This window comes from Erinaceus europaeus, chromosome 10, assembly GCF_950295315.1.
Source record: "Erinaceus europaeus chromosome 10, mEriEur2.1, whole genome shotgun sequence".
NCBI lineage: Eukaryota > Metazoa > Chordata > Mammalia > Eulipotyphla > Erinaceidae > Erinaceus > Erinaceus europaeus.
In genome coordinates, this window is record NC_080171.1 from 16,818,705 (window position 1) to 16,833,792 (window position 15,088).

Sequence of the window (15,088 nt, forward strand, 5' to 3'; positions counted from 1 at the left end):
TTTGAGGCCTACTTTCTTTCTTTCTTTTTCTTTTTCTTTCTTTTTTGTATTTTGCTGTTGTTGGATAGGACAGAGAGAAATGGAGAGAACAGTGGAAGACAGAGGGGGGGAGAGAAAGACAGACACCTGCAGACCTGCTTCACCACTTATGAAGCGACTCCCCTACAGGTGGGGAGCCGGGGGCTCGAACCAGGATCCTTACACTGGTTCTTGCGCTTTGCACCATGTGCGCTTAACCCTCTACGCTACCAGCCAACTCCCCTCCCTTCCTTCTTTCTTTCTTTCTTTCTTTCTTTCTTCCTTCCTTCCTTCCTTCCTTCCTTCTTCCTTCCTTCCTTCCTTCCTTCCTTCTTCCTTCCTTTCTCTCTCCCTCCCTCTCTCTTTCTTTCTCTTTTGCCTCTAGGGTTATCACTAGCGCTCAGTGCCTGCTCTAAGAATCCTCTGCTCCTGTGCCATTTTTAAAAAATTTTTTTTTGGATAAGAAAAAGAAATTGAGAGGGGATGGGGAAGAGAGAGAGGGAGAGAGACAGAGAGACACCTGCAGACCTCCTTCACCATTTGTGAAGCAAAACCCCCTGCAGGTGGGTACTTGCAAGATGTACTTGCACTACATCCTCTGCCAGCTAGACCAACTTTCTAACACAAGCTGTTTTCAAGTGAATAACACTCTTTTTTTCCATGCATTTGTTCTGGTGACTTTTGGTGGCTAGTGTGACATGGCTCAGTATCCCAGATGGTCTCTCCCCGGTGCTGAGGGGGAGTTGTACACAGGAGATTGTGCAAGGATCTCTTGTGCTGTAGACATTCTCAGATCAATTGTTCCACCCTCAAGGGTGGTATATTTTAAACTGTGTGTGTGCTGGTAGAGGTGGGTGGGTGGCGGCTGTTACAAAGCGGAGCAAGTGCTTTTAGTTTTCGCTGGATTAAAACAACTTTTTGTAGTGCCAAGAATGGTCCTTCATAACAAAAAAAAAATTCTCCTTCCCCAAATAGCAGGACAATCCCGTCCAAGTAATTCTGCTCAAGCTCTGTGCCTTTTCTCCTTCCACCACATGCAACAAATGTAAGGAATCTACACTGACACAGGAAATGGTAGCATTGTCTTCTACAATTCGGTTGGCAGATTGAGGATATTATTCATGATCGGGACTTCTCCCCAGGACAGAAATGCCTAGTTAATCATTATATATTCACAGTTAATGAAGCAAGCCACAGTCTAAGATTAGGCAGCGCTGCAATCAGAGTAAACTGACCACCATAGAATAACTTTTAAACAACTCAATTTCTTTCTTTCATTTCTCAAACATGATAAAGGTTTTATTTTATTTTATCTTTCTGTATTTTGCCTCCAGGTTATTGCTGGAGCACGGTGCCTACACCATGAATCCTCTGCTCCCGGAGGCTATTTTTTTCCCCTTTTATTGCCCTTGTTGCCTAACGTTGTTGTAATTATTATTATTGTTGTTGTCATTGTTGGAAAGGGCAGAGAGAAATGGAGGGGGGGAAGACAGAGGGGAGGAGAAAAAGACACCTGCGGACCTGCTTCACCACCTGTGAAGCGACCCCCCTACAGGTGGGGAACTGGGGGCTCGAACCAGGAGTTAACTTGCCCGATAAGGAGCACACTTGACCATGTGTGAGGACTTGGGTTTGAACTCCCAGCCACCACAAACAGGAAGTTTCACAAGTGATGGAGCAGTGATGTGGTGCCTCCTCTCACTCCCCTTCTCTTCTCTCTCTTTCTCATTAAAAATAAGGAGGGGAGCAGAAGAGATAGCAGAATGCTTATGCAAACAGACTCTCATGCCTAAGGCTCTCAAGTCCCAGGTTCAATCCCCTGCACCACCATAAGCCAGAGCTGAACAGTGCTCTGGTGTTTCTCTCTCTCTCTCTCTCTCTCAAATAAAATTTTTTTAAAAGATCACATTCTTTTTTTTTAATATTTATTTTACTTATTTATTCCCTTTTGTTGCCCTTGTTGTTTTATTGTTGTAGTTATTATTGTTGTTGTCGTTGTTGGATAGGACAGAGATAAATGGAGAGAGGAGGGGAAGACAGAGAGGAGGATAGAAAGATAGACACCTGCAGACCTGCTTCACCACCTGTGAAGCGACTCCCCTGCAGGTGGGGAGCCGGGGTTCGAACCGGGATCCTTATGCCGGTCCTTGTGCACCACCTGCGCTTAACCCGCTGCACTACAGCCGGACTCCCCAAAATAAAATATTTTTCAAAAAATAAGGAGAGGGGAGTTGGGTGGTAGCACAGCGGGTTAAGCACAAATGGCGCAAAGTGCAAGGACCGGCAGCATAAGGATCCCGGTTTGAGCCCCCAGCTCCCCATCTGCAGGGGAGTAGCTTCACAGGTGGTGAAGCAGGTCTGTAGGTGTAATAAAAAATAAAAGAGAGACCATGCATGCAGACCTAGGTTCAGGCCCCTGTCATCATGTGGGAGCAGCGCACAAAGGGGAAGCATCATGAGCTTTACCTGCTATCAGGGAAAAAATAAAATAAAGTTCTTCAGAGAATAGTGGAATTGTGTGGGCACAAGCGCCAAAAACAAAAGAAAGAAAGAAAGGAAGGAAGAAAGAAAGAAAGAAAGAAGTAATAATATCAACCGTCAGCAACAACTTTTCAGTTCAGTTTTCCCTCTTCATGACCATCCACTTCCTCACATCCAACCTGCTGCTTCTCCTCAGTTACCTAATAATTCTTGGGGGGAGAAAGCCTCTTTCTCTCCCTTTCCCAAACCTCTCTTACTGCAGCTCAGCTGTGAGAAGTAGACTCCGGGCACGCTCTTGCCGCCAGCTGTGTGGCTGGGCACCCAACGCCCGGCTCTGGGCAGTGGAGCTGTCGGCACACCGCAGCACCCTGTGCCTGTTGCTCACATTGGTTCAGCGCACACACGGCTGAGCAGGAGCCCGTGTGAAGAGTAAAGGTGCAGCAGGAGACGTGAAGTCTCCCTGGGCCCTTGTCCCATGCACACATCCGAAAGGACCACCGCACAGTAGCAGAGGCGGGCAGTGGGCTGGTGTGAGAGGGGTGGGAGCAGTTGCTAGGGGCCATGCTACCTTGAGGGATGCAGCAGAAAGCCTCAGACCCAGGGACTAAGTGTAAGGTGCAGCACCAAGCTTCAGTCAAGGCTCTTTGCTTTCACATGTGATTCTGGCTTCCTCTCTTCGGGAATGGGATTTTAAAATCTGGGCAGAACAATGGCCCAGGGAGACAACATCATGCTGGTGTGGCAGATTTTCATGCCTGAGGCTCTGAGGCCCCAGGTTCAGTCCCTGGCACCACCCTAAGCCAGAGCTAAGCGGTGCTATGTAAAAATCAATCAATCAATCAATCACAAGGCAATGAACTGAATAGGACACACGTAGACAAGCACAGGCAAGTGGCACACTTGGTCCTTGGGTACTGAATTGTGTGTACTGAACCAGGTGTGCCACCACCCGACCATTAAGGAACTTGACATCTTCTGGCTTAATTTCTTTATTCTTTGCTAAAGGTATCATGTCAGTGAATGTCTTGAATGTACTTATATGTAGAAACCATGGAGGAAAGACTGTTGAGATTTTTGACTGTAAGGTTTTGTTTCTATCTGCAAGAAACTCAGAAGAAAATAATTTTTCTAGTAAAAAGAAAATCGACAGGTAGAACACAGTATCAAAAACAGAAGTTACTCAGACACTAACTGTCCTCCCACCATCAAACTACAGTCCAGAAATACAGGAAGAATTCAGAACTACCTTCCCCCCACCCCCTTCCTTTTCAGAGAGGCGGGGCTGAAGATTTAGCCTGGAATCCAGATGTCTATTATTGACTGCTCCGTGGCAACTCAGCCTCCAGAACGGACAGCCGCTCTGCTCATTATTTCAAACACCAGGTGCAAAGCCTGGGCTCCAGAACTTGGGCTCCAGGATGGAGATCACTGTGTATCCTCAGCAAAAGTCAAGCTTTCAAGGACCTCACGTAAGTAGCCAGCAATCAGTAGAGCTCTATCACTGAACTTTCAATCAGAAAAAAAAAAGGGGGGGTGGGGAGAGAAAAGGAGAAGGTAGGGGGGGAGGTTACACGGGGTGAGGGGGGAGGAGGGTGTTAATTTTAAACCTATTTTTTTAACGGCTTCCCTCCCCTTCTTCTGTTCCCCTGCCCCTAGCTAACTCAGGTCAGTCATCTTTGTTTCTCAGTCTTGTGCTGAAACTCATGGTTTCTTTGCATCTCTAAACTGAAAGCTGAAAAGGAACTCTCTGCTTCAGATTCTCAGTGTTTTCATCAGCTAAAGTGGATTTGCCGTTTGTGTCTACTGCTTTATAAAGGCCGCTCATCTCCACAAGGTGCAATGCTGGCGGCTACTAGTTCTACTGGGGAGAGACGCTAGCTTATTTACTCTGAGTTAATACCAAAGCCAAAGAAAATGGAAATGCTACGTTTATTAGTACATACACCTGCCACGTGACTTGCTGTGCTGCTATCTGCAGATTATTTAAGCTAAAATTTTTATCTAGGCATATGGAAATCCAGATGTTTTAGGAAACCATCATTCCATTTCACTGTGGTGATTAAAAATACATCCTTACCCATTTGTTCAATTTAAAGATCCTCTAGCACTAAGGAATCGCCTTAGTGCAGATAAGACACCTACCGTTGAGCTATGTCTTCCTTGCTATTGTTTTCTGCACGTTCTAGTTCTAGCAGAATAACTAATATCTAATTAAAATGCTATTTTGGTGAGAATGTGTTATTTTTAGTAGCATGTGAACTTATATTTAAATTCAAAGTCAGACTTTGAGTTTCTTTTTTTTCCTTTTTTAAAATTTTTTAGTATTTATTTTTTATTCCCTTTTGTTGCCCTTGTAGTTGCTATTGATGTCGTTGGATAGGACAGAGAGAAATGGAGAGGGGAGGGGAAGACAGTGAGGGGGAGAGAAAAATAGACACCTGTAGACCTGCTTCACCGCCTGTGAAGCGACTTCCCTGCAGGTGGGGAGCTGGGGGCTCAAATGGGGTCCTTGCGGGGGTCCTTGCACTTTGCGCCACATGTGCTTAATTCGCTTAATTGCCAGACTCCCTTTGAGTTTCTTTTTTATTTTACTTATCTTTATTTATTTACTGGATAGAGACAGCCAGAAATTGAGAGGGGAGAGGAAGACAGGAAGGGAGGGAGACTGAGAGACACCTGCAGTCCTGCTTCACTACTCATGAAGCTTTCCCCCTGCAGGTGGGGACTGGGGGCTTGAACCTGGGTCCTTGTGCACTGTAACATGTGCTTTCAACCAGGTGTGCCTCAACCCAGCCCCTAGACTTTGAGTTTCTAGTGGGAACATATTAAATTTTTATTTTTTGGGAGTCGGGCGGGCAGCGGGTTAAGCCCAGGTGGTGCAGATAGTGCAAAGCGCAAGGACTGGCATAAGGATCCCAGTTTGAGCCCCAGGCTCCCCACCTGCAGGGGAGTTGCTTCAGGTGTCTATCTTTCTCTCCCCTCTCTGTCTTCCCCTCCTCTTTCCATTTCTCTCTGTCCTATCCAGCAACGACGACATCAACAACAGCAACAACAATAATAACTACAACAATAAGACAACAAGGGCAACAAAAGAGGATAAATAAACATTAACAATTATTTTTGTGTCTTCAGTGAATAGTTGTGTCTAGTTATATTAACAGTTAAGAGTTGTCCTGACTCTATCCATTATTCATGGGATCAATTTGGTTTTTTCTAACAGTTTTTTTTTTTTTTTTTGCCACCCGGTTATTGCTGGAGCTCAGTGGCTGCACTACCAATCCACTACTCCTGGAAGCCATATTTTTCCTTTTTTTTTCTTTTTTCTTTTTTATTGTTGTTAGATATGACATAGAGAAATTGAGAGAGAAAGGGAAGACAGAGGGGAGAAAAAGATAAGACACATGCAGACCTGCTTCACTGCTTGTGAAGCAATACCCCTGTAGGTGGAGAGCCAGGGGCTCAAACCGGGATCCTTAAGCTGGTCCTTGCGCTTCTTGCCATGTGCACTTAACCCGCTGCGCTACAGCCCGACTCCTCCCTGACAGATTTTTCAAAGCGTCTTTCATTTGTCTGCATTTAATGTTTGCTGGTTCTGTGACCACATCAACTCTGAAATGCTCTATGGGCCTTTTACTCTTCTCCCAAGGTACTTCGCATGTAAGAGTCTGAAGATGTTTTCCCTGTTCTTCAACAAGACATTTCTCATTAGGCCAGTGTCCTCTGTATGCAATTCTCATTATTTCTTGTTGTCTTCAGTCACAGCATGTTCTCTGCTGCAGAAATATTCTCTTGGGGCGAGGGGTATCACATGCTGGTTATGCAAACAGGCTTTCATGCCTGAGGCTCTGAGGTTCTAGGTTCAGTCCCCCGCACCATCATAAACCAGAGCTGCGCAGTGCTCTGGTAAAAATAAATAATAAAAATATTCTTTTGGAGCCAGGGAGATAGCACATCGGTCAAATAAACAGAACTTAGTGCTTGAGGCCCCAGAATTCCAAAGTTCAAGTAGCCTTTTTTTTTACCCCATTTTATTTAATAGGATAGTGAAAAATTGAGAGGCGAGAGAGAAAGACACCTGCAGACCTGCTTCACCACTTGTGAAACATTCCCGCTGCAGGTGAGGAGTGGCGGTTTAAACCGGGTCCTTGAGTGTGGTGAAATGTGTGTATAACCGGGTGTGCAGCTGCAGACACCAAAACATTTTTTTAAAGAATTTATTTATTGGGGGCTGGGTGGTAGCGCAGTGAGTTAAGCGCACGTGGTACGAAGCACAAGGACCAGAATAAGGATTCCAGTTCAAGGCCCAGGCTCCCCACCTGCAGGGGGGCGCCTCAAAAATGCTGAAGCAGGTCTGCAGGTATCTGTCTTCCCCTTCTCTCTGGGTTTATCTCTCTCTTATCCAACAACAGCAATGGCAGCAATAATAATAACAACCAGGGCAACAAAATGGGAAAAAATGGCCTCCAGGAGCAGTGGATTCATAGTGCAGGCACTGAGCCCCAAGGATAACGCTGGAGACAAAAAAAAAAAAAAGAACTTATTTATTTATTCATGAGAAAGATAGGAGAGAAGAACCAGACATCACTCTGGTACATGTGCTGCTGGGGATTGAACTTGGGACCTCATGCTTGAGAATCCAATGCTTTATCCACCGCACCACCTCCCGGACCACAAAAACCTCTTCTTAAAAGCAGAGCACTGATCAGTTCTGGCTTATGGTGGTACTGGGGATTGATCCTTAAAATATATCTTTCTTTTTTAAAAAAAGATTTAAAAAAATATTTCCTTTTTGTTGCCCTTATTTTTATTGTTGTTATAGTTATTGTTGTTGTTGATGTCATTGTTGTTGGATAGGACAGAGAGAAATGGATAGAGGAGGGGAAGACAGAGAGGGGGAGAGAAAGATAAACACCTGCAGACCTGCTTCACCGCCTGTGAAAGGACTCCCCTGCACGTGGGGAGCCGGGGGCTAGAACCAGGATCCCCACACTGGTCCTTGCACTTTGCACCATGTGCGCTTACCCCACTGCGCTACCGCCCGACTTCCCTCTTTTTTTTTTTAAGACTTTATTTATTAATGAGAAAGTAGGAAGAGACAGAGAGAAGCAGATATCACTCTGGTACATGTGCTGCTGGGGATTGAACTCAGGACCTCATGTTTGAGAGTCCAATCCTTTTTCCACTGTGCCACCTCCTGGACCACAAAAACATTTCTTTCTTTCTCTCTTTCTTCCTTCCTTTCTTTCTTTCTTCCTTCCTTTTTTAATATAGCTTTCAAAGTGTAAAACTGATAGGCTGTCATTACTCACTGAGCATTACAATGGAAAATATCCAGCTTCATGAGGAAGAAGAAATCTTCATTTGTCAGACTAATTTGAAGTGCCCGTGGAACACATTCAAATAAAAATGTCGGAAGGAGGTAGATGTTTGGGGTTGATGGAGAAAACGGAACTAGAGGCTTCAATTTAGCAACTATCTCCTTCCTCCTTCCTTCCTTCCTTCCTCCTTCCTTCCTTCCTTCCTTCCTTCTTCCTTCCTTCCTTCCTTCCTCCTTCCTTCCTTCCTTCCTTCCTCCTTCCTTCCTTCCTTCCTTCCTTCCTTCCTTCCTTCCTTCCTTCCTCCTTCCTTCCTTCCTTCCTTCCTTCCTTCCTTCCTTCCTTCCTTCCTTCCTTCCTTCCTTCCTGCTTTTTCCTTCATCTCTCCCTTCCACCCCCAACCCCCTTTGAAACAGGACTTTCCTTGTAAGTGAACAACTTCACTGCTCCAGGATACTTTCTATTTCTTATTTATGTTTTGCCACCAGGGTTATTGCTGGGGCTCTGTGCCAGCACTATAAATTCATTGCTCCTGGCAGCCACTTTCCCTCCTATTTTCCCTTCTATTTTATTTGATCAGACAAAGATAAATTGAGATAGGAGGGGAGATAGAAAGGGAGAAAGACAGAGAGACACCTGCAGACCTGCTTCATGAACTGATCATGAACTTGGGGAGCAGGGGCTTGAACCTGGGTCCTTGTGCATGGAACTATATGCGCTGAACCAGGTGTGCCACCACCTGACGCCCCTCACAGGTGGTGGCAGAGCTCTAGCCTCGTATGTACACACAGTGAATTCTCTCTCTAGCCCTGGAAATAATCTTAAGTGGTTGGATTTTTTTGGTGATAACAAGACCTTACGCATGTCCACTTTTACCAGTGCTGGGCCAGCTCTTCCGTTACTGTCTTTTCCGATAGATGCAAGTAGAGAGAAAGAGAAACAACATCTCACTGGTATTTCTTCTCATGCCACAACACTCTCATTTGGTGCCTGGGCCCAAACCCAGGTTGCGTGCATTGCAAGGTGTGCTCCCTACTGGGTTTGCTGTCCTCCAGCCCCTAGATGATATTTTTGTTAAGCCATACAAATGAGTGAGGTCATACTCAGTAGACAGTGAAATGAGATGAAAGGGGAGACGGGAGATAGCCCACCTGGCAGAGAGCACACTTTCCATGTGACAGGATGTGGGTTCGAGTCTCAGACTATCATATGAAAGCACCTGTTTGGGGAAGCCTCACAAGTGGCTCTTTCTGTCTCTCTTCTTTCACCCCTCCTTTTTTTTTCTTTTTTAAAGTGTCTGCTGGGAGCAATAGGGTTGTGAGTGGAGTTGCATTAATAACCCTGGTGACAAAGAAGAAAAAGTGAGATGAAAGGAAAGTTAAATATAGACTCCTGAGACACATTACCTTTTAAGGAAGGAGACTGAGAGAGCATAGCAGCCAGAGTTTTGGAAGTAGGAAGGAAATTAGGAGCAGCCACAGAAATCCAGGAAGAAGTTTAAGAATGAGGCAGAGATCAAAAGTGTGAAGGGGTTAAGGACAGGGCCAGGTGGTGGCGCACCTGGCTGAGCGCACCTGTTCCCATGAATAGGGACCTGGGTTCAAGCCCTGGTCCCCACCTACAGGGGTGTTGTAGAGCCAGATGTTGTAGTGCGCGGGCCGCAGAGAAGAGAGAGAGAGGGTCCGGAGCGAAGAGGAAACACAAATCTTTATTCGCGCTGGCACCTCAGAGTTGGGTGCTAGAGAAGCAGGTTGGGTCACGTGGAGGTAGAGAAAATGGCCGCCTCACGCAGTAACCTTTCCTGCGTCTAAACACCGAAGTGAAGCGCTGGCGAGAGAGCGAGGTGCGGAAGAAGAAGGGCTTTTATAGGAGTGGCTTTCGCGAGAATGGGAAGGGGGAGGAGTAACCATAGCACTCCAGGGTAGGATGATAACTCTCCTGAGAATGGGAGGGGGGAGGAGTGACCAGAGCACTCCAGATATCGCGGGGATATAGACAATGTCCTGAGGGCACAACATGGCTCAACAGGCACTCCGAGAATGTCCCAACTCTCGCGGGAACTAGCAGTAGCCTGAGGGGACAACATGGCAGATGTGACTGCATTGGCACAATTTCCCAGCACAGGGGGAAAGCTTTGTGAGTGGTAAAGCATGGTTGCTGGTGTCTCTCTCTCTCCCTCTCGATTTCTGACTGTCTTTATCTAATAAACTAAGATAATAATAAAAAAAACTTAAAAAAGTAGGAAGGAAGGGCGGGGGTTGTTAAGGACAGAGGAGCTTGAGGGCAGAAAGTCTAGCTACTGGGGCAGCTGGAAAAACAGAGCTGGTAAAGAGGAACTTTGGCCAGGTGAGTTCCACTGAATGCTTAACATGAAGTAAAATAAACCTCAGCCCCAGCTTCCATAGAACTTCACACCTTATGAAATTGCATGTAGTATTGTCAACTTGACTTAAGACTTAAGACAACTGCTATATGTAAAATAAGAGATTCTTGAACTGGTCAAAAGTGTAACAAACTAGGGATCAGGAACATTAGAACAGCCAGGAAGAACAAACATAGACTGAGCTAAGGGGGGAGTGTCTTTCAAAGCAGATCTTAGTTTTATTGGATGATTTGTGACTATCACAGATCTGTGTCTTTGACCCATGTCTTCCTCCAGATTCTCCATTTCCTGAAAACACCATTAAGGTGCTGCAAACCCAACATCTCTTAATCAGAGTTCATTGAATTTGCACCTACTCAGCTTCATCTCCAAACCTGCCTATCTGTTTCAGACAGAGCCATGCCTTGTTTTATTGTGCTTTGTTTGTTAATTTATTTACTTTTGTACTTGCCACCAGGATTATTGCGGAGGCTCAGTAATTACATGATGAATCTACTACTCCTGACTGCCCTTTTTTTTTTTTTTTTTAAATTTTCTTTCATTTGATAAACCAAAAGAGAAATTGTAAGGGAAGGGAGGGAGGGTAGGAAGAAGAGAGAGAAAGAAAGTGAGGGAGGGGGAAGAGGGAAAGAGACAGAGAGGCACCCACAGAGAGAGAACTGCTTCAGTGCTTATGAAATTTCTCCACTGCAGGAAGGGACTGGGGGTGGGGGAGTTGAACCTGTGTCTTTGAACATGGTAGCATGTTACACTCAACCAGGTGCACCACTGCTCAGCTCCTATCGTGCTTTGGTTTATTGTGCTTCATAAGTACTTATTATTTTTTTATCATTTAAGGGTTTTACAAAATTATATGATTTCAGGGGTATAATTTCACATGAATATAAGATGTATGTAGACCAAGGTACCCTCCACCAAAGCACAGAACCCCCCTCCCCCAGCTACATTAGTTCTCACAAAGTTTGAGAGACAGTTTGGCTACTGTATGTATTTTCTGTAAGTTAATTTGCTTTAGTTTTCTGTATTCCACATGTGAGAATCTGGTAGTTGGCCTTCACCTTTTTACAAAGTTAACCTGGCATACCCACCTCTAAGTCCATCCATTTATTTTGTTTAAATAAGACAGCCACATATTTTTTATTGCAGTGTTCATTGAATATATATCCCATAACTTTTTAAAATTTGTGATTAATAGCATGTTACTAGATTGTAAGATGACAGTGTATCGTTCCCCACCACACCCACCCCCTCTCCTCTTTCACAGAGAACCACCACAGTTCTCACAAGTCTTAGAAACAGTTTGCTTGCTTCTGTTTTTTGTTTTCTTTCCAAGTTCATGTGTGTTCTTGAGATTCCACACACGAGTGAAACCATTTGCTACTTGTCTCTCATCTCTTATTTTGCTAAGCACAGTCACCTCCAGTTCTACCTATTTTGTCCCGAAAGACACCATATCATCTTTTTTGATTGCAGAATAGTATTCCATGGAGTGTATATCATATAATGTCTCTAGGAAGTCATCTGTTAGTGAGCATTTAGGCTCATTCCACTCTTTGAAATAATGTAGCTATGAACACAGGGGTGCATATGTCTCTTTGAATTAGTGTTTCAGCGTCCTTTGGATAGATGCCTAGGAGTGGTATTGCTGGATCATAAGGTACTGTCTGCATGGTCATGAAGTGCGAAGTGAAGTGGCAACAGTTTACAGCACACTGTCTCGAACTAGCTAAGAACACCAGTAAGGGGAGTCGGGTGGTGGCACAGAGGGTTAAATGCACGAGGCACAAGGACCAGAGTAAGGATCCCGGTTCGAGCCCCTGACTCCCCACCTGCAGGAGAGGTGCTTTACAGGTGGTGAAGCAGGTTTGCAGGTGTCTATCCTTCTCTCCCCCTCCATGTCTTCCCCTTCTCTCTCCATTTCTCTCTGTCCTACCTAATAACAATGACATCAATAATAACAGTAAGAAACAAGGGCAACAAAAGGGAAAATAAATTTTTTTTTAAAAGAACACCAGTAAGGAAAACAGTGCTTGTCTGAGACTCTGGCTCAGCAACAAGCAAACAAAAGACAAGCTGACTTTCTGGTTAGGGGAAAATGCAGCCAATGGCTTGAAGCTGAAGCCTGGCCTCATTCACTTTTCTCTTTTTAGTATTTTAATTTTTCTTCTCTTTATTTATTTATTGGAGAGAGACAGCCAGAAATTGAGAGGAAAGGAGAGAGAGTGAGACACCTGCAGGACTGACTGCTTCACCACTTGTGAAGCTTTACCCCTGCAGGTGGGGACTGGGGACTTGAACCCAGGTCCTTGTGCATTGTAATATGTGCGCTCAACCATGTGTGCTGCCACCTAGCCTCTTCATTTACTTTTCTAACAACCCTAGGGTCCTTGAGAATGATGCGAAATAGTTTGTCTGTGCTCTATAAAGGAAACAAAAGTGTCTGGGTGACAACGTATCTATTAAAGACATGATTTACTGAGTAGTGTAAGCCCACCTTTGTGATATATTGCTGAAAAAAAAAGAAAACTCCTTTCAAAATCTTGCTGCACCTGGTCATGCCATGGTGAAGGTTAAGGAGATAAATGTTGTTTTCATGCCTGCTGACATACATCATTCTGCAGCACATGGGTGGAGGCATAACTTAGACTTTGAGCCTTATTATTTGAGGACTACATTTCATAAGACTCTTGAAGCTATAGCTGCCACATATAACCATTTCGCTAATGGATCAGGAAAGGTCAACTGAAAACCTTCTGGACAGACTCTTCATTCTAGAGCCATTAAGAATATTTGCAACCCTGGTTTGAGCCCCCAGCTCTCCACCTGCAGGGTGATCGCTTCACAGGCAATGAAGCAGTCCTGCAGGTGTCTATCTTTCTCCCACCCGCTTCTCCTCTCAATTTCTCTCTGCCCTATCCAGTAAAAATGGAAAAAAATATCACCAGGAGCAGTGGATTTGTAGTGCTGGCACCAAGCCCTAGAGATAACTCACTGCTCCTGGAAGGCATTTTTTCCCCATTTTATTTGCCAGGACAGAGAGAAGTTGAGAGAGGAGGGAGAGACAGAAGGAGAGAGAAAGATAGACACCTGCAGACCGGCTTGTGAAGCGTCCCCCCTGCAGGTGGGGACGCAGGGACTTGAACTCAGATCCTTGCTCGGGTCCTTAAACTAAGTATTATGTGTGCTTAAGCGGGTGCCATGAGGACTTTTTCTCATGGACAAGAAGAGACAGTGGATCCTTGAGGTGAAATAGACTCCTGGTAAAGAAGCCATGAGTATTGGTGAAATGACAACAAAGCATTTAGAATATTATGTAAATTTAGAGTGGTCTGGGAGGTGCTTATATGTTTATGGCTATAAAGTAACGGACCTGATGTTTTATTAAGGAACTTGAGAAAATTAACCACATTAGTTACCTTACTTTGTGTGTTTGATTCCTCTCACCAGGTCATAACTTCCTTGAAATGAGCTCTGTTTCATATAATTGTCTCCATAATAATTCTTAAATTGTGACTCAAGAAATACAACCTCATAAGCATTAGATTAGATTAAATGTCTCTATATTCACTTTACTCCATCTTTCCTCTCTTAATTCTCACTATTACTACCTAATTCAAGTCCTGACATATTATTTCTAGCTGGTCTCCCTTCTTTGGTCCTTTCCTTCTTCCTAACCCATGTCATACAATTCTAACTATACAAATCTAATCATGTTATTTCCATGATTTAAAAAAAAAATCTCCTGGGCAGGGGAGATAGCATAATGGCTGTGAAAAAGAGACTTTCATGCCTGAGGCTCCAAAGTCTCTGGTTCAATCCCCTGCACCACCATAAACCAGAGCTGAGCTGTGCTCTGGAAAAAAAAATAAGGAAAACAAACAAATAAAATAGATAAACAAATAACTATAAATCCCCTCAGTCTAGTGAGGAGTAAGAAGGTCTGAGATTCTGCTGGGTAGGGTGTTCAGAGAAGCTTTCACAACAGAAGTAAAACATGACGTCAGAGTAGAGTGTAAGTAGAAGAAGAAATGATTTTCTTTTTTGAAGGAGGGGCAGAGAAAGGTCTGTTTAAGGCAGAAGGATCTGGGTTGGGAAACAATGTTTGTAAGAACAAGCAGAGATGAGGTCATCACTGTTTTTATTTTATTTTTTAAAATTTATTTATTTATGTTTTTATGTTTATTTATTCCCTTTTGTTGCCCTTATTATTTTGTTGTAGTCGTTGTTGGGTAGGACAGAGAACTGAAGAGAGGAGGGAAAGACAGAGAGAGGCAGAGAAAGACACCTGCAGATTTGCATCACCGCTTGTGAAGTGACTCCCCTGCAGGTGGGGAGCCAGGGGCTCAAACCGAGATCTTCACGCCGGTGCTTGTGCTTGGTACCACCTGTGCTTGGGACCCGCTGTGCTACCACCTGACTCCCAGAGAGCAATCTTTTTTTTTTTTTTTTTTACTTAAGAAAGGAGACATTAACAAAATCATAGGATGGGGGGGGGGTACAACTCCACACAATTCCCACCACCCAATCTCCATATCCCATCTCCTCCCCAATAGCTTTCCCATTCTCTATCCCTCTGGGAGTATGGACCCAGGGTCATTGTGGGTGGTAGAAGGTGGAAGATCTGGCTTCTGTAATTGCTTCCCTGCTGAACCTGGGCGTGGACTGGTCGGTCCCTACTTCCAGTCTGCCTCTCTCTTTCCCTAGTAGGGTGGGTCTCTGGGGAAGCAGAGCTCCAGGACGCATTGGTGGGGTCTTCAGCCCAGGGAAGCCTGGCCGGCATCCTGATGGCATCTGGAACCTGGTGGCTGAAAAGAGAGTTAACATACAAAGCCAAACAAATTGTTAAAGGAGAGTAATCTTTTAAGGAGATTAATCAGGTAGTAGCATTTGG

At 44.6% G+C, this 15,088-nt stretch overlaps 1 protein-coding gene across 3 annotated transcripts in view; it reads left to right on the forward strand.

Annotated features, from left to right (window-relative positions):
* Positions 1-3,839: 3,839 nt before the first annotated feature.
* Positions 3,840-15,088, forward strand: part of GNE (glucosamine (UDP-N-acetyl)-2-epimerase/N-acetylmannosamine kinase) — a 62,488-nt gene continuing 51,239 nt past the window's right edge. For 2 of the 3 annotated variants that reach the window (XR_009551961.1, XM_060199184.1), the window contains exon 1: positions 3,843-3,968. Coding sequence is in view for 2 of the 3 variants with exons in the window: in XM_060199184.1 (XP_060055167.1) it covers positions 3,918-3,968 (51 nt within the window). In the remaining variant the exon portion in view is untranslated. Of the gene's footprint in view, positions 3,969-15,088 lie in introns of all 3 variants that reach the window. The other variant, XM_060199188.1, reaches the window with a different exon arrangement.